Source organism: Hipposideros armiger, unplaced genomic scaffold, assembly GCF_001890085.2.
Source record: "Hipposideros armiger isolate ML-2016 unplaced genomic scaffold, ASM189008v1 scaffold_996, whole genome shotgun sequence".
Taxonomy (NCBI): domain Eukaryota; kingdom Metazoa; phylum Chordata; class Mammalia; order Chiroptera; family Hipposideridae; genus Hipposideros; species Hipposideros armiger.
Genome location: NW_017732346.1, coordinates 528,132 through 552,822, shown reverse-complemented (window position 1 = coordinate 552,822; position 24,691 = coordinate 528,132). Strand labels below are relative to the sequence as shown.

The following is a 24,691-nucleotide window of genomic DNA, read 5'->3' as shown; positions in this document are numbered from 1 at the left end:
CCTTGTTAGGGAGGGAAGGGGTATATGCTTCCCCTAGTGCTTCTTGAACCGTATCACTTTATTGACTATTCCAACACTACCTCAGTACCTTTTTGCACTAGGAGGAAAATGTGTAACTGTCGTGTACCAGAAAGACCCAGGGCTTTGAACGAGCCACATTAATTGCCCTTTGAATCCCAGCTCTGCCATGTACTACTTCTGTGACCTTGGGTGTGGGCCTTAACCTCTCTGAAGGTTAGTTGTTTTTTCTGTTTAAAAGTGAGATAATAATAATACTCCCCAAGGGAGGTTGTTGTGGCTTCTTGGAATCATGTATGCAAAGCTCCTGAAGAAACACCTGGTGCATAGTACCTGCTTAACAAATAACAGCAATTATAATTATGGTGGTGATAATGGTAAGCGTTCGTTGGTTTGTGGGTTTATTTATTTATTTTTGATACCTTTAGTAGAGCTAGCAATAGTATCTAAAAATTCAGATTTCTTTTCCAGTACTCTAAGTAGATTTAATGTGTTTTTTTCTGCCTTATTTAAAAACTTAAAAACTCCATTTTTCAAATACTCTTAACTTTGTTGAAGGATAATTGATAAATATAACTGTGTCTGTTTAAAGTATACAGTGGGATGATTTGATATGCATCTACATTGTTTAGTGATTACCAAGATTACTATTACTGTGACCAATAAACAGTGACTTTGCTAAGTGTGGTCCCGGGACCAGAAACATCATTCTCCCCTAAGAGCTTGTTAGAAATGGGACCTCTCGAGCTTACCTCAAATCCTACTCAGTTGAAAACTCTGGAGGTTTTAACAAGGCATCCATGAAATTTTGATGCCCACTCAAGAGAATTACTGCTTTAGGAACTCTGGGAAACATAGAAAAGGGTAACTTTCATGATCCTGCCATCCAGAAATAACCACTGTTAAAATTACGAGTGTATTTCCTTCTAGTCTTTATTTGTATGTGTATATACTTATTTTTAAACAAAAACATATCATACTATACAAGTATTATAGCCTACTATTCAACTCACTGTTATGTCATGACCATCATCACCCCATGACATTAAATTTTATTTGAAAACCTTTTTAATCATATGGCTGTGAGTGTCTCATAATTTATTCATTAACCCCTTAGATATTTGAGTTTTTCCCAGGTGTTCAAGTGGAACATAAGCAACACTGAATTGAAAATTTGTATTCATAAATCATTATGAATATCTCTGATTCTTTAGCATAAATGTATTACTAGGGTGGAATTACTGGGTCAAATGGTATGAACATTTTTGTAGCTCTTAATTTATATTGCCAAATTACCTTTCAGAAAAGTGCCAATTTGTCCTCTAACCAGCAGTATCGGCAGAGGGTACTTTCCTCAAACCTTGGCCAGCACCAGTCCGTTCGAACAGGCAACAATTTGATAGGAGAATGGTCTGAACTGTAAATGAAGAAGGCGTAACTTCACGTTTTCTAGTCTTTGTATGGCCTGTATTCACAAGCATCCATGGTAGATGCTGTCTTGGATCTTGTCTCTTCCGTACAGATGTTAAGGTTGTCTCTTCATTTGCTGCCTGCCCCTCACCTCACAAAGACTCTACAAGTTTCATTGAAGGGTGTTGCAGCTCTTCTAAAGGTGTGCTATGGGACAGAAATAGCCGGGCATCATGGGTGTGCTGGGGAGCCCATGGGCCTCAGAACATAGGGATTAGTGAACCCAGGAACTTGAATGGGGAGCGGGTCAGGGGGAGGACACGTGCTTTCCGGGACTCCCTCTCCCCCCACCCGGGGTGCTGCAGACTGTCGCTGTCCAGAGATCTTTCAGTCTTCTAGGAAATGCAGTCAGTGTGCCTAAATTTTATCTTAACCCTGCCTTTGATCGTAGATTTGAGAAGCTTATGAATAGGGGCCCTTTCCCCTGACAACTGCCAGCCTCTATGCAAATAGAGACTTCTTGTGCATTCAGTTTTAGGAGGTTCTAAATTCCTTGGGTGAACCCCTGTTTTAGGCAACTTGCTTTCAAATATATGTTTTCTGTCCTTGGCATTTTTTTTTTTTACTTCAAGTAATAATGAACAAAGAAAAGAATATATAGTGATTTCCTGTGTATAGAATCATTTTATGAATATATGCTTTTTAGATTCTGTCCACAATCCTATCAGCTAGTACTGTCACCCCCACTTTGGCAGATGAGAAAACAATGTCAGAAAAGCACAAGGATTTACTCAAAGTCTCTCAGTTGCAAAGTCGATGAATGGTCCTTGGGATCAGGAACCAGGTCTTGTGGCCGGATCCACTGGGGATCTGTGTGCTCTTGATAACATTATATAAAACATCCAAGGAAATCTGGCAAGCCAAAATAAGGCGACCTCCCACATTTAGAAGAATGGTGTGGAAATGCTACATGAGTATGAATCAGGAATTATTTAACATCCAGAGAAGGAGGCTTGCAAGATAAAGCAGCTGTGGATGCGTGCGTTGGGTGCATTGGGGGCCCCCACTGCTCGGTTGCTGGGTAATCGCAGGTACAAGTGACTGAGAGCCCCATCTTCTCCATCTCACCCTGGAACACAGATGCTAAATAGCCAAGAAGGGCATCGGAGGGAAACTATGCAAAATGCTATTTTTCTTCACTGGTGAAAGGGTTTCTGGATCTGTTCAAACCGGCTCGCACATAAGTCAGATGTTGCTTTTGTTGGAGCCATTTGGCAGGCTGTTTTTTGGTTTTTTTTTTTTTCCTTTTAAACCTTTTTTATTTAATGTGTACTCCCCACTGCCTAAATCAGAAGAGTAACTGTTTATTTAGTTACGTTTCATAAAGCAGCGATGCATTGTCTGTTTTAAATGAACAAAATGCCTGTTTTAAAAATAGGATGCCAGAAAGGCTAAGCAGACACTTGCCAGAATGACAGTGTGGCCTGTCATTTATTCCCCGCAGAATAAATTTGAGAGCTGTCATGAGACATCCCGGCTTACTTTGATTGCCCTGATGACGCACAGCCAGAAGCGGCCTCAGCCCTAGATTCTCAGTCCAGTTAGGGCTTCACAGGCGCCGGTTCAGATAGGCTCTCCTTTGTCCTAATGAATGTGCATCACGTATTTTCACTTCATTTTTGATGATTTCCTTTGAAACCACTGTGTTCTTTTTTAATTATAAAAGTAACCTACACTTGTAATCACATGGAGTTCTCGAAAGAGAACCTTAATAGTTTACCCTTCTTTCTGCTGGCTCAAATCCTGCCCCACTTTAGTTTCTACTCTTTGAGGAAACCATCATGAACAGTTTAATATGTATCCGTCTCTTCTTTTTCTTTTTCTTTCACATATACATTTCTTCATATGCATATATGGGATTTCTTTCTTCTGTGTTTTTTTTTTTCAAAAATTAAATTGTAGCCAACTTAGTATACTCTTAGTTTTTTTTGTTTTTTTAAAGTGTAGACCACTTTCTAAGTCAGTACAGACAAAGAAACCTATTTCACTCATTTTAATTGCTGAATAGCATTTTTTCTTAGAATATACTGTTCATCTTCTCACCTGTCATTGAACATTATGGTTGTTTCCAGTATTTTATTCAAACATTTACTATTACAATATAAACATTTATCTCATAAGCCGTATGATCATTTTCCACTTAGTCAAGTATGTTGCTAAAGAAATGAAAAAATAGGAACCTTCTATCTTCAGTTATTACCTATAATTGCACACTTCTAGAATTAGTAACCTATTAAATAGTAATAAGAATTATAGAAATTTGCATTTAGAATACGTCCTTTTATTTCGAGCGGCCCTAAACATAGCTTTTATTATGTGCTGGAGTCCTTTGTGGTTAGCTGCTGTGTGTAGATCTGCTGCAGAGCAGAGGTCATCTTTCAGCTGTCATCATGCCCTATCTAGACCCCTTCAAGAGTGAATAATTACTTGGGTTTGGGCAAATCTAGTAAACTAGTAATAGACTTACCCAGTCAGCCAGGGTTTGCTAGTTTTACCTTTTTAGACCATGGCCTTAGGTTTGTATGAGTGAGAGAGCCTGGCTTTTAGATGCATTAATTTAAAAAGGGCTCTGTGGTATTTTGGAAATAGGAAGGGAGGGAATCCTTTGATGATGTAAAAATTGCCCCAGGTCCCCTCCATTGCTTAATATGTGATTAACTAAAGTTACTGGCCACATGTTTCAGGATTGTGGATACTCAGGAAGAATTCTTAACCGTGCGATTATGAAAACGACCAATTTCCATAAGTGAAAATGAGCTTGCTTATGAATGGGGCCGCGGTTGCCTCTTGCATTCAATCACATTGATAACTAGCAAGGGGAACGATTGTTTTGCATGATTTAGTGTTTATGAAATTACAGTCGCAGAGCAAAGCTTGCTGTACTAGAGGCTTTGGGAAGAAGCATATGTGGTGTTTTTGCAGGTAATAAATTGGAAAATCCAATTTGCAATTGCAGAATAAGCCCCTGAGTGATATATGATCTTCATCACAGCATTGGTCAGAGGGTCATCGCTAATCACGGCATTGGCTGGCATCCCCTGTGGCCTGGCCCATCCCTCTGAAGAGGGAGCAGGAGGAATGTGTGTGCGGGAGCCAGCCAGCGCGTCTGTAGATGCACCACTTTCTAGCTTATTAGATCCTCTTTGTCACAGTGCTTAATCCTGCTGCCTGATCCTTGTTAGAACAGCACCGGAGCGCCGCGCAGGCTTCTCATAAAGGAGATGGGTGAGGGCTTCTTACTAGATGCACTGAAGCGTGCGGCCGTTAGGGCGATTGCAGCCTGACTGACAGCGGGGCGAGATGCTTCCTGTGTGTTATTACTTGAAAGGGAACCCACCTCAGACAGCTGATAGATGAGCTTTGCCGAGGCAAGAGTAACTTGTTGCTAGGCCAATATGAGACGGGTGTCATCTTTTCACACAGCATAATGGCCCAGCTTTACTCTAATTATATTAACCCTCTTCTGAAATGGCTACATTCCAGGCCGGCTCCCTGTGAGGTAAGGAAGCCAGAGACAAATAGCTGGCAGGAAGGATTGCGGCTGCACAGAGGCAGGTATTGTGTTCTCCACCGGTGGCATTAAGTGGAAAAACAAAATGAGCACACCCTATTACGCCAAGCCCGGCGATAACTCCGAAGAGGCAGCGCTCGGTTTGGCTTGCGTGGTCTCCATCTCTGTCATCTGTAATAGTCGCCTGCTTTACGGTTCGCTGTGGGCATTAAACACGATTTCCATGGTTCTTTGTTAAAAAGAAAACACACAGTCGACAGCAAAGCTATTGTTTGGGGTCCTCCCCCGCCCCCCGCCACCGTCCCCAATGGACCTGAATCATTCTTTTTTTTAGGCTCCCTCCTTCTGGTAGCTGTATGAAACCCCTGTGAATGCGACTGAGCAGCATTGTTTGAAACTAAAATAAACAGCTGGAATGTAGAGATGAGTTTGAAGAGATGCAAATGAAAATGCTCCTGCAGAGCCCCGGGCCCCGCTGTGGACCCCGACTTTTTGACATCCGTGTGTCTTTCCCTCCGAAGGGAGTGTGTCCAGCTTGCATCCAGCATTTCCTGTGTGCTCCAGTTAGCAGCCGTCATTAGCAATCCCCTGCGCCTCTTCTGTCTCCATCGACAGCACTTAATAGAGATGTTGCCAGGGATTGACAGATCTCCGGGGGTTGGCGGCTTCAGACAGAAGGGCCCAGAGAACATGGCTGACCTTTCCTGGCGTTATTCCCCCAGGTCTGTCTTCCATGTGTTGCAATCAGGGAGCATAGAATTTAGTACATCCTTTTCAGAGGATTATGACTCCAAAGACTGCAGGCTTCTTAAGAGGCTGTGAATACGTTAGCAAAGTGGGGATGGAGGTAATTGGTGATAGCATGCAAACTCTTCTCTTCCATAGAAATATGCACCTGTACCTTGTGATCAAGGATACTCCATTAAAACCAGCCTTGCTCATGACATACCTGTACATTTGGATCAGTGGGGTAAGCCTTGAACCTGGGTGGAAGGGAGCTTGTGATACAGCCTGGAAAAGAAGAGAATCTTCTTTCTCTCGCTGCCCCATGAAAGGCATCTCTGGGCAACTTCGGACTAGCCGAGGCTTGTCTGTGGGGCCCTTCCTAGAGCTTTTCCCAGATCCACGTTACTCTCACACTGACCTGAATACACAGCATGGCGAGAAACGCTCTGTGCGCCCAAAACAGGTGCTTTCCCTCCTTCTTCCCAGTCTTCTTCCCCAGCGTAAAATAATGATATTCCCGTGACCCCCCATCCGAACCAGATGTTAAGAGGAAAGCCATCCAGCTGAGTTAATTCGTGGTAACGTATGAACGATGGGAAGTCCCGGATGCATGCTCAACAGATACAATTCTACCCACTGGAAATTCAGATTGTATTTCTCATTAGGATGACCAATTTGGGGGGACGAGGAGGAAAGGTAAATTGTAAGGCCCAGTAGCTACTAACAGGAAGATCCTCTTTGCTTAGGAAGTGGTTTATTACCTAATGCAATTTATACTTTTCATGGCTTCTTTTTTTCTTACTCACTTTGTGTGACATAAATTTTTCCAAAGGTCTTAGTTTTTTCGTAGTTGATTCCATGCTGATGTCAGTGGGTGGGGCTTAGAAGTAGAAAGATGATAATGTATAAGCATACGTTGTTTATTAGGTGAATGTTTTAAGAGCGATGTGCTCACCTATAGTGCCTCCACCCCATCTTCTTAGGGAATTATTACAGCATAGTTACTGTCACATGGTATGTAGGCCCTTCCTTCAGTGACCATGCTTTCTAAGAAGAGTGGGCGACGTATACACTGTGCACTTGAAACAGTATACTTCAGAAATAGACTTGGTTTTAAATGGAAGACTTTTTCTAAAACTTTCAGTATTATTCATCTTTAGGAAAAGTAGAAATGGGAAAAAAAAAGTAATAAGAAAATGAATGATAGGGAAGAGAGGACATAAAGTATAGCAAACAAGATCCTGAGAGGAAATAAAAATTATACAGAAATCTAAACAGATCAGTGTCATCCTTGGGAAGGTAAAAACCTCCTCCCCAGGTAAAGATGAAAACAAAAAAGGTATGGTAGCTCATTGCCAAGGTCACACCCAGGTAAGATACCAGTTTAGCAGAATACGTGCAACTGTTGGATTTTCATTTGCCCTAGGCAGTTTTCTGACTCATGGATTAGAGCAGCGGTTCTCAACCTGTGGGTAGCGACCCCTTTGGGGGTCGAACGACCCTTTCACAGGGGTCACCGGGTACTCGTATGTGGGCATATCTGCATGTGAGCCTGGAGACGGATAGAGGAGTGGTGTCTCGGTTCCTAAGACTATCGAAAATATGTGTTTTCCGATGGTCTTAGACGACCCCTGTGAAAGGTTGAGAACCGCTGCTTTAGAGAATAAGGCCCGTTAATTTCCAAAATGATTTAATATCTGACTAATGATGTTTAACCACTAAGATGAGGGAATTGACAATATTGATAATCTTGGAGAGAAATGTATCTGCTTGTTTTTGTCCTTAACACCAACAGATTCTAAGTGGCTTTGGAGAGATCATGATGAATTACTCCCTCTTGATATTTGGCAATGTCTATTTTCTTTAAAAGCATTTTGTGAAATTGTAATCGCTTTTTTATTGGTCTTTCTCCATTTTCCTGAATAGTTACAAGTTCATGTAACAAAAAGAAGACAGATTGAGACTATAAGGTCTTTTGTTTTAAGAAGGAATATTATGTCATCATTCTGGCAAAAATATTCATTTATCTTTTCATGTCTAAAGCTCTGATCAGCTAGGAAATGTTGTGCTTCGTGCTGTACTTGCATCCCAGAATGTGTTTTCATTATCCTGAGTTATCAGTTATGGCAAAATTGGCAGCAGACCCCTCAGCACAGGACAAATATGTTATTTCGGTTGAGTGCTGGGAAGAGTAATTGCTGGGCGTCTGTGTTCCAAAAGCCTTGGACTGTGGACCGGGAGGCTGAAATGGACTTCTGCAGTAGGACTTTTTGGAAAAGGACCTTCAGTGCGTGTGGTGCCAAGTAAAACCATATATCCGTCTCTGCTGCTTAGCTTCACTGTCCCTTCCCCTTTTATAGGCAAGCATGTTGTAGGAAGCTCTCTCACACACTGCCTTTTGCATGCTTTCACATACCAAACAGAAAGGGGAAAAAAAAAAAAAAGAGTTGGCTGATCATCTGCAGATGGTGGCACTTGCTGGCCTTTTTATGTTACTGTCCTTGACTCATCCTTGAGTGATCTAGAGTGACATGTAACCTTCACATGTCACATTACAGGAGTATGGGACTGGGAGTCGGAGCCTTAGAGGTTCATATCCCCACTCGGACGTTTTCTGGACTTGGACATGTTACTTAATTTCCCCACGTTTGCATTTCCTCACCTATAAAGTGAGGTTGATAAATGATCTTAGGGATTGTTGGAGAATCCAATGAGGAAATACTTTTAAAAAGGTAGTTTGTAAACTGATGAGGACTCGTACAAATAGGAGTTTCTGTCATTACTGTGTCAATGAGATGCATTTAGTGCTGATTCTGAGATGTGCTTATGGTACTTGAGTAATGCCTTGATGATTTTACTTGGGCAATATTTTTATCTTCTTTCACTCACATTGTTCTTTGGCTGATGGAGAAAAGTGGTGATCGATGGGACTAGATGAGATTGGACGAACAGTGATGCACACTGTCAAGATAGAATTTCAGGAGGTTCAAATATTATCACTTCTCTCTGTCTTGGACTGCATCATTTTAGTCTCTGTATCAGATACCTAGAAATATAAAGCATATGCTCCATTTGTAACAATTCCTTCCAGGTTTCTTTCTTCCTACTTCCCTCCTTCTGCTACCTCTCCCCCCTTCCTTCTTTCCTTTGTTCTTTTTTTTTTTTTTTAAGATTTTATTGGGGAAGGGGAACAGTGTTGGGGAATTGGGAAGGGGAACAGCCAAGTTGTTGTCTTTCAATCCTAGTTGTGGAGGGCGCAGCTAGCTCAGTTCAGAGTCCAGTCACCATCCAGCTGCCCGTCGGCAGCTCACAGACACTCAGCTCAAGGTGCCGTGTTCAGTCTTAGTTGTGGATGGGCGTAGCCCACAATCCCATGTGGGAGTTGAATCGGCAACTTTGTTGTTAGGTGCACGTGCTCTCACCAGCTGAGCCATCCTGCCACCTGTTGGCAGCTCAGCAGCAGCTCAGCTCGGGCGCAGCTCACTGGCCCATGTGGGAATCAAACTGGTGACCCTTTTGCTCAGAGCTCGCACTCTTAACCAACTGAGCCACTTGGTGGGCCCATTTCCTTTGTTCTTCATTTCTTGGATTAGGGAGGGTCCTATCACCGATTCCTTGTATACCAGTGATGACTTGAGTAAGACATTAAAAAAAAAAAATAAAATCAAATGACCCAGAAGGTACTTAGGATTGTGCTAGGGCTACTGGGCAGGACTTCTTAGTCCTGATCTGGGTTGGATGAAATGACCTTCATCTTTTTTGTCCTCCATCTTTTCAGGAAACTTGGATCTGACTGGTCAGAAGCAGGTATTCAAAGCAGAGAACAATCCCTGGGTCACCCCGATTGCCGACCAGTTCCAGCTTGGCGTGTCCCATGTTTTCGAATACATCCGTTCTGAGACGTACAAGTAGTAAGTAGACTATGGTTTTCTAAAGCAGTAGACTGTGGTTTTTTTATAGTTTTGTGATTTTGCCATTTTAAAAGCTATTATGTGACATTCTTGTATTGATGTGAGTTAGCTCATAGCATTTTTAAATGCTTTATTAATAACCACATATAGTAATTGTTTCATTTATAGATTATTTTAATTGACATTGTCAGAGGGAATTTATACCAATTTTGTTTAGAAATTTTTAAGATACTGTGTTAATTGAATATTCATGGCACTAAGGAAATTCACCAGACACATTACAATCAGAACATACTTTTTTCTCCTTTGAACAGCAAAGAATAACAGCTGTTATGAACAAAATTGTTAAGCAGTTTGTTTATAAAATGAGCAGAGGATACTAGGAATGCATCATTCTATTCTTTAAAAGCTTTTACTCTAGTGAGATGATAATCTAAAAGAAAAAGGAAAGACAGAAAAAGAGAAGGAATCAGCTAGGTTAAGTCACAACATCAGAATCCCTCAACTCAGGTCAAGGGCGACAGTGGGGAGCCGGCCCTAACACCCACCTATTCCCACCTCTCCCTTCCTCAGTGTGTTGTGGTTGGAAGGAGTCCCACCACCCCCACCTGCTCTGTTGCCATATCTTCTGTCATTATTTTTTGCCCATCCCACCCTGCCACATACTGAGGTGATCATTTATCTCATGCTTCCGTGGCCCCTAATGCTGAAATCTAATCACCTCTAGTTTTAAGCAAATACAAAAGACTTGAAAAAAAATTCACATTCAGGTTCACTCTGTCTTTGTGTCCATTGGGATGTTAAATTTAACATCATTTAACATCATTGAGAATTTAACATCATTGGGAATTGAACATCCCAACTATTAGAGAAAAATCAGAGGATCATTGAATGTCATCATTCAGGTAGGAGTCTTTTTTTTTTTTTTTTGTATCAGAAAAATGCCCCGCACGCAATAGGGCCCTCACCGAATCTGTGTGGGGCCAGAGGGTCATACTGAGGGGTAACAGGGCAGGATCCTGCCTGTAAATGGCAAGCTGGGGTCCTGTAGCCGCCTCTCCAGATGCCATGCTCCTGCTCTCACATCTAGGACTTGGGATGCTCTTCTGTCATCTGACCGAATCGCAGAGAGGATGAGCGGTGAAAAACAATGGCATTAAAACAAATAGACGAAAATTGCCAAAATGATAGCATATCCTCATATAGAAAAGCAGCGTTAAGTCATGGTTTAGATATTTTTAAAGATAATATGTGGCATTGATAATATCAAGACTTGCCTTAAGGGTAAAATGAGAGAAGTATAGGATGCGTGTTGTTTCATGAGCCACATAGTTTTGTGCAATTATTATAGATATATAGTTTCTTTAAATATGGATATAGCTCAGCCTTGGAAATTGGTTCAGTCAATGAATGAAAATGTGTGAAAATGTAATTGCAAATTAGCAGATTATTGTTCATTTGGTTTCTCTTAAATTGTTAATCATTGCTGTCATTGGTTTTGGGTAGAGGTGTAATTTTTGGTTAGTAAATGGAATGCTACTTAGAGCTTGGTTTGTAGGGAATTGTTTTTGGAAAGCATTGTATATATTTTAACATACAGAAACATACACAAATCTAGATTTGGGGGAGATACTCTGTTTATTATTCTGGTTAACCATTTTTTATTTTACCATACATTAATTTATAGTTTACAGAGCATTAGAATATATGAAAGTCCTTCATATATTATGTGACTATAGGAAGACTATATTAGAGTATGTGAAAGTGCTTCTAATTTTAACTTCTTTTTAAATGATTAAGTTGTAAATTTATGAATTTCGTATTACATCAGAGTCATTATTAGGCAATTAATTAATCACCATTATATGCTACTATTTATTTATTTGAATGTGGTTAGGATTGTGGATGAATGAGAGGCACATTGCTTTGATTGAGTTAATTGGTAGGCTATTTCAGAGGGAATTTGTGACTCACCATTCTAGTCAGTAACATATTTGGTGTATGTATTCCTATCTCCATTACTGGCATCCTAGGAGTCGGTATCAGAATAATCTAAGCAATTTGCCCACTAGCTTACCTTTTTTGTGTTCGATTTCCTCATGTAGCTCTACTATCTTTTATACAGTTAAACCAACATTAAAAAGCTTAAGCATAGGAGAGATATTGTCCACTTTCTAGGGGGACCAGTCTGTAACCTGGTCACTGCTTTCAGAGGAGACTGTGGGAGCCTCTGCTGGGAGAATACATTTGACGTGAACTTGAGAGCAGGGACCTTTGGGAAGTCCCTTAGAGACCTTCTCTCCTTAGAAAGAAGAATGCTGACCACTTCTTACAGCTCAGCCTTTCTGTCCTCCTCTCATCCTTCCATAGTTATTGTCACTCCTTTATCAAACATACCGGCCCAAAACATGGACTATTAACTAAATAAGACAGTAAGTCAGACTCTTAGTCTTGTTAAAAAAATACTTGTACAAAAATGCCACCATTGTTGTTTCACAGATTTTTAAAATTTAAAGTCCTTTTATATGAATATATATATATATATATATATATATATGTATATGTAGATTTGTGTATATATATTATTTATATTAGTTACACTGATTTTTAAAACTTAATTATTAATATGCACTGATTTTTAAAATTAGAGTTCCTTTTTTTAATATGATTAGATGTATAATAGTGTACCCCCATGTAACTAGAACCCAACTCACCAGGTTAATTCTTTAGTGTTTTAAGCAGCCACTTCATAATTAGAGAACTTTTAGTATCCTTCCCACCTATCTGAAAAAATATTATTCTAATTAACAGGTACTTGGCTACTTTTTAAAAGTTATGCATGTAGCGACTTTCAAGAAGGTAATGTATTCATCGCACTCATATTTTTTCAAAAGACAAGTTCCACGTTCAGTACCTTAGTCTTAGTTCTCTATTCCAAAACCTGTCATTTCCAATACACACTTTTTTTGTCTTTTTAATATAAACCACATACACTCCCTCCAATAAAAAGTCCTGTTTTCCTAGATAGATCTTTAGGCTATTGTAATTTTGTTTTGGCAGTGAAAATACCAGTGAATCGCCTCTTGTTTTCCCCTTACTAATTGACCCTTACCCAAATGAGAACGGTAAAGAACTTAGCGGCATGTTTCCTTTTCGTGCACGTCTGCGGTGGGCCTTCACAGTGACCTACGTGTTGTAAGCACACCCTCAGAGGCCGCCCGAGTCGGCAGAGGACGGCAGAGAAGATGGCTTATCTGATTTCCAGGCTCTAAGGGGCTCCAAGAGATGACATGGATGTTTGAAACAAAGCAGTGAAGTTAGTGTTGAGGAAGAATTAGAGTAGGCTGAGATGATTTAACTCCATAACGATATGAACTTTTGCAATTAAGCCGTAGGAGGTATGGGTAGGTGTGGCTGGGAGGATGTTTAGTTATAGTTCTTCAGGGAATGGTTCTTTGGAGTACGTTTTGGGCATTTATCATGTCTTCCTCATCATTTCTCAGGTGGAGATTACTCTTTATTCATTTATCATACCATCAACAATGGGAACATACTGGCTGGTGCCACAGCATTGCCTATTCATTACGTGTTACTTCCTCTGTTAAAGCAAAACAGTTTCCTTGGTCGGATGTTGCGGACCAAACTCTACAAGCCCATGAGTGTTTCCAGGCGTTTGCTGAGTTAGTTATACAGTCACCTGTTCACTCATTATTCGATGGTCCTCCTTTCCTTGTATGACTGCTTTTATTTCTGTGAAGCGGAATTAGGACAGGATAGGCACCGCTTGTTAAGCTTCCAGAAGGTAGATTTTTTTTTTTTCCCCCAGGAGAAGTCAGCTTGGGGTTGGGATCCTTGACAAGATTCTCTGTGAAAGGGAGTAACTCGCTCTTTTCACATTTCCATCAAGGAAGGTGGATAGAAAGCACAAGCCGTTTTAAAAGCTGACAAGTCAACTCTTAACAAAAGAAGAGGTTTGACAAATGTTAGGCTGAAAACGCGTCGGTTGGAAGAGGCATTGGGGAAACAGGCATCCTGGTGAAGACTGTGATTTTCGAAGCATTGCAACCCAAAAGCCTTATTTCCAGGTGGCGTAACTCAGTGGATGCTTTGTCATTCTTCCTGTCGTGTGACTTTCTTTCTTTCCTCTCTAGGGAAAGATGTCACACTTGATTTTTGTTGTTGTTGTTGTTCTTAAATGAGGACTGGCCATACTGTTATTCATGTTAATGGAAATATTTTAACAATGCTTGGTGAATGATGGGGCAATGATGAGGAAAAGGTGGGCAATTTCTCTTCACTAGAAATCTAGGAAAATAAATCTTCCTGTTTGATGTGGCGAGGACACTTATCTGCTGGTTATTGTTTCTCAAGTTGTTTAACTTGTAGAATTAAAACTAAGTAATTTTTATTTTCCTGTACTGCGGCCAAACCTATTAGAGGTTACTATGGTTATTATGGACATCAATGGGCTTTATTAAACAACTCCTGTATCCTCTGCTGAGGCAGTGGCCTAGGAGATCCTTAAATGATATATCTGGTCTCCCAAAAGGCCAGAGCATTTAAAACTAATCGGCGATCCCATTCATTTTAAGACAGCCCTTTGCAGAAGGAATTTATGTCTGACAAAAACTGTAAAAACCTTATTATTTTCTTGTGAAGTTTAAATGGATGCGCAGAGCTAGCAGATGGTTTCATAAACATCACAGGAGGATGGAGGAGAGGGTTCAACTCCCAGGACCTTTCTAGCAGTTAGTGAATTTTACGTAGTGGCAGTCGGTATGCCGGAAAATACAGACTTTTCTTTGTCTTTACTAAATCTGAAAATAGCTCAAATTACACCAGAGAAAACCAGCATTTCTTTATAGTAGCCATGAAAATGAAGAACCAATTCTCTCCCTAAAGCTTTTGACATAGAGATCGTTTTTATTTTTAAAAGTTGACTACGTCTTTTGTTCTTTTCCTTTTTAGATACTACCTATGTATATTTTGGTTCTTTTTTTAAGGTAATAAATGCATTATCACATTTCCTCCCTCATACAAAATATGGTTCTGATTTTTGACAGCTCTGGACCTATTTGCATGCAAATCTGTTGCATTCAACTAGCATTGCTAAGAAACATCTAATAGGAAAGGTATATTTTAGGTAGTATTGTGTCATATCCCATATCTTACTTTAGATGGTAAAATTACGTAGTATTCCCTTTTCTCCAGATAGTATGTTACCAGCATGGAGATAAAGAATGTTTACTTCACTATTGAATAGGTGGAAATCAGTATAAAATCAACTGTTGATCTTTGACTTCACCATTCAACTCTTTCTTGATGTGGCCCTGAGCTATTGATTACCTTGGCAAATTAATACCACCCATCTTAAGATAGCAGGAGGACAACAGACTATTTGAGGAAGAGTATATAACAGTTTTTTCTCTCCCACATTTTTTGACAGATTGTTCAATATAATGTACATTAAAAAGGATTTTTGCTATTCGGTTACTTATTTAACACTATTATTCAGGTATACTTCACAGGTAATCAGTATTTTTCCTTTTCCTGTATGCATTTTCATAATGTTTTCAATATGTAAAGTTTTGACATGCCTTTGCAGTTTCACTTTCCTATCATTGTATATATGTCATGCAGAATGGCTTAGTTTTTAAAAGGGAAGATGCCTCCTGTTTGACATTTCCAATGCACTTGGTTGGACTCTGGGAGAGTTACAGTAGGGAACCTCCACCACTTGAACCCCCCAAACCTATGAAGGTCAAAGGTGAACCCTGTTAGGGTTTGAAAACCAGCTTTCGGAGGCTAGCCTGGTATTCCTGAAGGAATCTGGGAAACACCAGTTTCTACATATTCTGGACTGTTTTTCACTCTGATGTGCCTTAGATACAAGTGCAGATTTAGAAAGATTCCCTCCCTCATCCGTGTTCATTCTCTGGCCTTCTAATGTGGTCACGCCTCAGGCACAACAAGCTGGCTCGCGGGCCCTGCACAGACCTGGTGGGATCAGAGCTCTGTCAGTCTTGCTGTGTTTTACTTCAAAGACTAGCGCATGTATCATTAAAGAGTTGTGAATAAATTTAGAGGGAAAGGGGTAACCTAATACACTGCTACAGCAAAGGGAGAAGAATGATGTTTATCCTGAACCTTGCAATACAAAAGGCTGTTACCTGTGACTTTGAAGAACATGGTGTCTCTCCGTCTCTCTCTCTATCCCCTCCTCACCTGTGTGTTGACTGTCAGCCTTTCATTCAGCCTGTCTTATACAGCCTGTAATGCACAGCGTGATACGTTCCAGTATCAGTTTAAGGTAAAGAGCCGAGAGATAATTTGTCCCACTTGACCAAAGGAAAATAAACATAGGCCAGACTCAGTCCACACTCCAAAACGGAAAAGGGTCAAGTCACTTCCTCTTCCGGAGAAGCTATTTTGAGTTCCAATTTTAGATGCTATTCAATTGATATAATCATATTGAACTATTGAATATTGACCCCCGTGAAATGAAATTGGTCAGCCATACATATTGATAACCTTTATTAACTCCCAGTCATCTTCAAGTTCAATGCTTGATGCTTTCTATCCAGCTAAGATGAGTTATGACCAGCATTTGCTGTTTTTATTTGAGAGATAAATTAATAACTGGCGCTTTTATAATCAAACAAAATTGTCTGTGATTTCTATTCTCTACGCAGTAATATCTTGTTTTATTGCATGCTGACTTTTTATTGAGCTCTGGTCTCTTATTCCAGCCGGGCAATGTTGGAGGGTGGGGTTTTGTTCTTGTTTGTTTGTTTTCTTGTAATTTGGGGTCAGTTAAGGGTTCTTTTGTGTTGTCAGGTATTTTGGTTTAAAATGCATAACATTATGAAAGGAGTTTTAATCAACTTGATCAGATAAAAATATGGAAAGTGAGTTATGTTCTCAGGCATTTGGCAATGCCCCAATTTATTCTTCAAGCATTAAGGTAATAACTTTCCATATTTTATTCTGTTGTGCTCGTACATTATTTCATATGTATTTTTAAGACTCCTGACATAAAAAGTTTTGTGAAGAAAATAGTGTTTTTCACTATAATAGTTAATTTTTAAATAGCTTCACTTGGAACATACACAGTTACATCACCTTTGAAATATATGCAATTCTCTATCCAATTAGATGGTGTTTGTCTAGAGAGTAAATAAATTGTTGTTGAGGTTTTGCTTATTTAACAGGGCAAGTATACTGAACACGTACTGTGGCTTTTTTTTTTTCCACCCTTGCTGCTATTTAGTTTGGATTGGTTAAGCCACCCAGCAGAAATTTACTGTCTCACAGTGATAGAGGCCAGAGATCTGAGTCAAGATGTCGGCAGGTTTGGTTTTTCGAGGGCTGTGAGGGAAGGATGTATTCCAGGACTCTCTCCCTGTGTCTTCTCATCATCTTCCCTGTATATGTGTTCGTGTGTGTCTAAATTTCCCTTTGTTTATAACGATAGCAGTGATATTGGATTAGGGCCCATCCTAATGACCTCCTTTTAACTCGATTCCCCCTATAAAGACCCCTACCTCTAAATATGGTCACATTCTGAGATACTGGGGGTTAGGACTTAAAGATGAATTTCGGTGGGGAGAGGGGAGACACAGTTCCAACCCACAACATTGTTGTTACTCAGATGCCCAGGAGTAACATTCACTTCTTTATTAATTTGTTCCACCACCTCTTTACTCTCTCCTGCCATAACCTCCCACAAATGGGCAAGCAAATTCTATTTATTAGTGACCATGCTGAAACGACCCTGGAAGGCTCCATCCACTCCCCCACCCCTGCCAACGTCTCTCTTATATGCTTGGCTTTCAGAGTTGTGTGTTCTTCCAAAACATGCAAATTCTCCACTATTTTATTTTAGGGACGACACACAGGATAGGCTCGCGTTCCTGGCAGAGGGGGTCAGTGATTTTATTTCTAACCTTTTAAGAATGGACCATGTTAAAACAGAAGCTGGTTGGAATTTGAAAATCTCTTTGGAAAGGACAACACTTAACAAAATGCCCTGCTTTGTCATATTTGTCTAGAGCAGCGGTTCTCAACCTGTGGGTCGCGACCCCTTTGGGGGTCGAACGACCCTTTCACAGGGGTCGCCTAAGACCATCGGAAAACAAAAAGATATTTACATTATGATTCATAACAGTAGCAAAATTACAGTTATAGAAGAGCAACGAAAATAATTTGATGGTTGGGGGTCACCACAACATGAGGAACTGTATTAAGGGGTCGCGGCATTAGGAAGATTGAGAACCGCTGGTCTAGAGAATTCAGGAAGGGAGGGTCACGTGGAACACCCACCATGCACCCTCATTTCTTGCACAAGAACCTTATGGAGGGAAGACGCAGCATGAGGGCCCTCGTGCCTGCTGGGTGTTCCTTGCCGTGGGACCCCGCTAGGAGGCTTGGTGTCTTCTCCCTGTGACTTTGCTGTCCTGAGTGGTAGCTACTGGCATTTTGCCCTGTAAGATGTGGAGTCACTGATTTCCTGTCTCAGGGTTCCAGTAACCCCATCTGGAGTTACTGTTGCCTTTTCCTCCCTCGTCTCAGGAGATCTCTGGAGTCGTAATGGGCAAGGTTGAGGCTTCTAATAACAGGGTACAGGATTCTCGTGTCATATACTAATCAAAGTGAGTTTGCTTCTCCGGCAGAGAGAGGGCCATCGGAGGAGGACTGCATGTGTGCATACGATGCACCATGGCATGTAGATGCAGGGACGTGCTCTGCGGTGAAGCTGTGAGGGAAACGGAGGGAAATGAAGCCTGTTCCTAGGATGCTGGTCTTAGAGGTGGCTTCCCATCCCAGCTCTGTCACTGGCCAGTGACCCGATCATGCCCACTCTCAGCTTCCCCGTCCTGGAAGCAAGAGGTTCAAACTAGATCATCTCTGAGAATCTCCCCAGCAATGATTTCTAATTCTGAGTTCTTTATTTTTCTGGAAAATGTGTTTTATGGTCTATATCAATTCATTATTTTTTTAATTTGGTCTAATTCTTGAATTTGCCCCCCAAGCTGGATTTACTTTATTGATTTTTTTTTTAAAGGGAGCAGAAGATGATGATGACCCTGAATATAAATTGTTCCAGGAAAATGGATACAAGATAAAATTACCAGATCAACCTTTTTATTCTATATTTTATGGAATACCTAATATATGTTTGGCAGTAACTTATTCGAACACATGAATTCCTGACACTTTCGATTCTTCAGACTTATTAATCAGTGTAGTCAGCACCGGAGCAATTTTATGAGACTTACCAGTCATCAAAAATTTATTATCAGATAAATCAAAGAAACAACAAGCATCTTAATAGGGTAGAGAAAGTGGCATGTAAAGGATCGTTTAAAACTGTGCTTTTTGTTGGTCGTGTGTTATATTTACAACCAGCATCAGAGAACTTACTCATAATTTCATGCAAAGAGTCAACAGGGTGATATCTTCTTACGTAAAATCCTCTCGGTTTTTCTCCAGTAGAATATTGCACTGGGTCTGGACTGTAAGACTAAGAATGCTAAATATACAGATGGTAGGAAGCATCGTGTTCTAATGTTAAGCTCATAGCATTTATTTTAAAACAGTATCTATATTTTCTTCAGAATTTGATTGCAGTTGTCATCCAAAGTTAAGAATTATCAAGCTCAGTCCTTTCCTTTGGGACAGGAGTGCCAGGCCCCTTTTATCATCTTTTTCAGAGCCCTTACTTTCCTGCAGAAGCAATTTTAATAATAATGACTGTCAGTTCCTGAGTATTTACCACGTGGCAGATATTGTCCTGAGCTCTTATGTGTGCTGTTCATCAGTTTGTAACTTGCAGTTTATTCCTGGGACTACTCCTTAATTTGGGGGTGGGTGGGTAGGTAAGTACATGTTTTTTGTCCTGTAAGAGACGAGAATCTTTTTGAAAGCAAGACTCACGATTTCTTTGTGGCTGGACTTTACATGTGGCTTGCCCCCGGTGTCACAGAAATGACCTCCCTGTCTCATGCATGGGAGCCTCTGACTGGTTGTCCTGATTTCTGAAAGGAAAAACCAAGTGGCCACCCAGAATGGACCACGTTGCAGTTCTTTGTTTTTGCTGGTACATGATGAACAGTACTCACGTTATTAAAACACATTCTCAGTACGTAACATCGAGTGGAGATTATGTCTTCACAGCTATCTTTCATTGTTGGTGGAGATCTGTTTGTACCACACCGCTCTCATGTTGGAAATGACAGTTCCTGAACTTCACAAATGAATGAATTAGGTTTGAAAGGGAGACTTGCAGGACCTGTGGTCATTTTGTGTGCCTTTTTGTCCATCAAGGGAGTGTTTCTTGGGCGGGGAGTGTTTGTGGATGTTGAGAGTGGCTGTGAGGGGAGACGCAGTAAGCTGGTGCTGTTGGTTCTGTCTAGGGAAGGAAACTGGATGGCTAGAGGCATGAAGGGAAGGGCACATTGTCTTTTTATCCTTTGGACCTGCTCAGTGTTGTATTTTGCACGTGTGTTCTTTAATAGATTATTAAAAAAACAAACAAAACTAGTAACCAGTAGGGTCCATGAAGTTAAGAAGGAAGAAACAGACTGTAGCTATAATTGGTTTTGTCTCCTTTGGTGTCCCTGTTCCCTTCATTTGCCGAGATTGAGTGGAACTCTTTCTTATCAGCCTCTCTTTAACCAGGTACCCCAAAAACCTAGGTGATGTCGCCTCTTAAAATGTGCTCTGCATCTTGGATAGGGAGAGTCTCAATGAGAGTTTGGGGGAAGGTTTCTCACTGAGCTCATGAGTCTTCCCTATTCTTGGCTTAATTAAGCATTGTGAAATCTTACATTGTTTGTAACACCTCCCAGATAACATCAGGCCTTCCTGTATCCTTGGACAAATCTAGAGTAATTGTTTTTCCTTCAGAATCCAAAGTGAAGTAGGAAAAGGTAGTCATTCATAAAGACCTAACAAAAGAGAACCAGGGGGGGAAAACCCCCAAAACAACAAGAAAACGTATTTTTTCATTGAGTCTCTTTACGTAGGGGTATTTTCCCACCTAAGATTTTAAGTGATTGGAAGGTAAACTTTTCTATATTCAAAAGGTCATAACAGTTTGAAAGAAGGAAGAATGGATCTTGGAACAATTGATTGTGTATTAGAGGATGAGATTGGGCCTCAGGTTTCTATATAGGAGACATGGATTTTTTTTGTTTTAATTCATCTCTCTCGTTTAATTTTTCTGGCTGTAAGCTAAGATGACGTGTGTGTTTCAGACTGTTTATATAAGATTATGAGCATTTTTAATCTGTTTTTGTGCATTCTCAACAGAAACTGCGTGAGTGGTGATCTTTTAATAGAATGTGTCTTGCAACTAGCAAACTTATTTTGGTACTAAATTCTAGATAATTCCTAAGAAATGTAAATTTTTTCAATAAAAGTTTTAAAATCTTGGAAATGTATTTCAAAGAAGGCTTCTACTTTATTTTTATAAGTTTGACAAGACAGGATAACAAGAAAAATACTGGCCATCAAGTTGATGTGAGTAACAATAACCTTAATTGTATGCTGGAACATGGTTAGAACAAGAAATGATGGTAAATGGGGTAAATGCTCCTTCAAGACCACCATGCGACTGCATTATACAAGGTCGCTTTGTTTTTACTGTGGATAAAATACTAAGAATCTTGAGCAACTTTTATTAGAAAACTTAAGAACATGCATAATGAGTTTATTCAGCTCTCCCCATATTCTCCCTGTCTCCATTTTCTTCTGTTCATGTACTAACATCCAGATGGAGTGGTGTGACACGAGTGTCCTCGGTCATGCTCAGGAGAGAGGTCAGTGACTTCCTGTATGGCCCAGGCCCTGGTGGGCTCCTCACAGTCTTTATCTCCCGTAGTCTCACGACCCCACGGAATGTAGGCGTTCACCCAGCTTTCAGATGAGAAAACGAGAGGCACAAATGAAGTAAAATGACCAGTGGCTTCGCCTAAGTGATGGAGCCAGAACTCAAACTCCATCTGTGCTGTTGAAAAGCACACTGCTGCTTATTTTCTTGGTTGCATTTTGGTAGCACCTAGGAGGAGAGTGAGGAAATGCTGAGTTTACGATGAGGTCCTCAGTGAGCAGTCAGCATCGGAGCTTCTGGGTGCCTACGTGATTCTTAAACGTGTCTGATTCTTGAGTCAAACTCAACCTCCTGCCAAGGCTATGTCCTTGTTCCAGACAGGAACAGGCACAGGCAGCACCCAGGGGTTCCCGCACAGTATTCCTACTGCCAGCTTTTCCAGACCCGGCAAGCCTGTTTTCCTGCATCTACCCTGCCTCTTATGTGGATGGTTCGGGTCCGACCCGTACGAATCCATTTTCCTGCCAGCCGCACCCTCTAGTTCAATGGTTGTGTGTTCATCCACCAAGGGCAAAGCCTTTATATTGTTTTGTAGTTGGGGTTCAGGCACTTCATGCGTATCCAAGGATGTGACCTTTTTCTACCCTACTTTGTACTGTTTTTCCCTTTGGGCATCATTATAGATTCCTGGCCTTTCTTAGCTTGTCTCACATTTGTGCCCCGGGTCAGATGGGCTAGTCCAGTCCCTCCCAGTCTTTCTCCGTGGTCTCTTCTTTGTGTCGTTGTTTTCTTATTCGCTCCAGCCTGAGGTTTTACTTTGTTTGCCCCAACAAATTACTGACTCTTCTCCAAGGAGCCTTGGTTCTTTTAAGCAGCAAACAGCATGAGAATCCAAACTCTGAGGTCCAGAAGTGCTTGTTTTCCACATAAGCATCGAGGGCAGAGTGACATGAGATCTGCTCGCCACTTGCGTGACAAAGCAGGACAATTTCCTGTCTTCACAGGAACATGCATGCATGTTGATGCGTCCCATTTCCTTGTTCTTTATTAAGTTTGTCATGCCCTTACTCTATTACTGGAATTTATTATTAACCCAGTTCTCCCTTTGCCAAGCTGTACATACTGAATCGTTCATGTGTTTATGGGACTAGTGATCCCACATATGTACGTTTTCATTTTCTTCACTTCCTGACCCTGGACTCAAGCGTTCTAGCATTGGCTGCTAAGTGTATAAATTCAGAAATCATGTCCCTGTCCCAAGAGCACTTGAAAGGAAAGAGAAAGAGTAACCCCTTTCCAGGTTTTCTACTAAAGAAACCAAAAGTGTGGGCCCCTCAGTAATGTAATGATATAGACCACCTGGTACCTATAATAGATAGAATCCCACCCATTAATAGACAAGCACAGTGAAGCAGGGAGAAAGTACCAATACACTCTTGGGGGGTTTTGTCAATTACCTCTTTATTTTCTTGGGCACAAGTGTTTGTCTTTTTAACACCAATAGCTTTACTGTCACATTCAATTTCTCTTTGGTTTGCTCCTCCATCTCATCCAAGTTTCTGCTCAGATGGCATCAAGGCATTGCCCTGTCACTCTGTCTGAAATAGCCCACCACCCATGCCTGCCTGTAACTTTATTGTACCTCTTACACGTCTCTGCCCCCAGGAGAAGGGACTTGATTGCTTGTACGTCTGTGTCCCCACGAGCCTCATACTGTGCCTGGCACTAGTCGGCCCTCAAAATACTTGATAAATGAGAGTAGTTCTTTCGACTGTATGTTGTAACCTGCAGTTCAGATGTGTCTGCTAGAGGAAATTTTTTTTAAAAACCTGCCATCACACATTCGTTACCCATTTTTTAATGTTTTCCTTTCTCTTCCCGAGTCTTGAGTTGCTAAAACTTCGTGATATTATTAGTGCTGCTTCCTTCACCATGAATGTTTCTGTGACGTTCCCAAGGCGCCAGCTTTCGCGAGCCACCTATTTCCCTTCGGATCTAGTAGCTCCTTTTAGCTGGGCTTGGAAGGAACCTCCATCCATGGCATTTTAGAGGGTAACGTGGAAAAAAAATACCAGCTCCATAGGACGATATCTGACCTGGACTCAGCCCAACAGCATGTTTTGGGTTTTGATTTTGAATCAGCCGGGCCTCCATCCTCTAACAGGTACCTCTGTATGTGGGACCTGGATGTTGGCCGCTGAGCACCTCAGGATGCAAATGTGGCTTTTGTCCTCCATCTTGATGGTGTGAACAAGTCTATAAAAGGTGAGTGTGCAGGCTTTGGACTACAGCAGTTGCTCTGCAGTAAACAGCAAAGTGGGGAGGGGAGGAGAGGCAGCTCTGCCTCTCAGCCCTCAAAATAGGTTCTATTGACAAGTCAGCAGAACCGTTTGGAGCCTGATCTCTGAGCCCAAGAAGCTAGACGCAAAAGGGCGAAAGGCGTCGCTGGGTGGTCACTCAGTCTTGGGGAACCAGGGAGCACCTGACCTGCAGCAGGTTGTGTGTCCTTACGTGTCCCCTTCACCTGTGTCACTTGAAGTGCAGCCTGGCCTGTTGCATTAAGGACTGACGCCCAGCAGAGGTGAGGAATGATGGTGTGCTTCGAGAAACAGTGGGCTTGTCTACACACGGAACCATCCTGCCAATAACATCACTTCCAAATTTGATACTAACATTTTTTCACAGGTTGCATTGATTTTCTATATTTCAAACAAAATTCTCATCAAATCTTCATGAGCTGTGTTGAGGACCAAAAGATGGCATTTTATGTACTTTTCCTAAGATGTGGAAAAGGTGTGGATTGGTTTTAATCATGTGTACCCACAAAAAAAGAAAAAAAAAAGAAGAGAGAGAAAGAATTGTAGCTGCATTGTGTACATTATGCCACAATTCCTGCTTTTGAAAATCAGTGTAGCTGCTTCCTTTACAAAAACGAACCAGAGCCTGTGAAGCAGCTGTCAGCCCCTCTGCCAGCATCACCCAGCGTCTGGTCCTAGAGCCTTGCCAAGGCCTGGCGGTGCGTACTTCTACCAGCGGAACGCGGGGAGCCTGGGGAAGCGTTTCCACGGGGCCAGAGGAATTCTGAATACCCCCAAAGCCAATGGTGAAGGGGACACAGGATGAGGAGTCCTTAGCCTTGGAGAATCAGCTAGCTCCAGGACCCCTGCAGGATTCCCCTCCATAATGCTAGACCATCGAGTGGCGGAGTTGGAATCCCACCGT

At 41.2% G+C, this 24,691-nt stretch overlaps 1 protein-coding gene across 1 annotated transcript in view; it reads left to right on the top strand.

Annotated features, from left to right (window-relative positions):
• Positions 1 to 5,084: 5,084 nt before the first annotated feature.
• Positions 5,085 to 24,691, top strand: part of LOC109375866 (ras suppressor protein 1-like) — a 91,246-nt gene continuing 71,639 nt past the window's right edge. Inside the window, exons 1-2 of the mRNA XM_019631380.1 lie at positions 5,085 to 5,193; positions 9,504 to 9,636. Coding sequence (XP_019486925.1) covers positions 5,085 to 5,193; positions 9,504 to 9,636 — 242 coding nt within the window. The remainder of the gene's footprint in view (positions 5,194 to 9,503; positions 9,637 to 24,691) is intronic.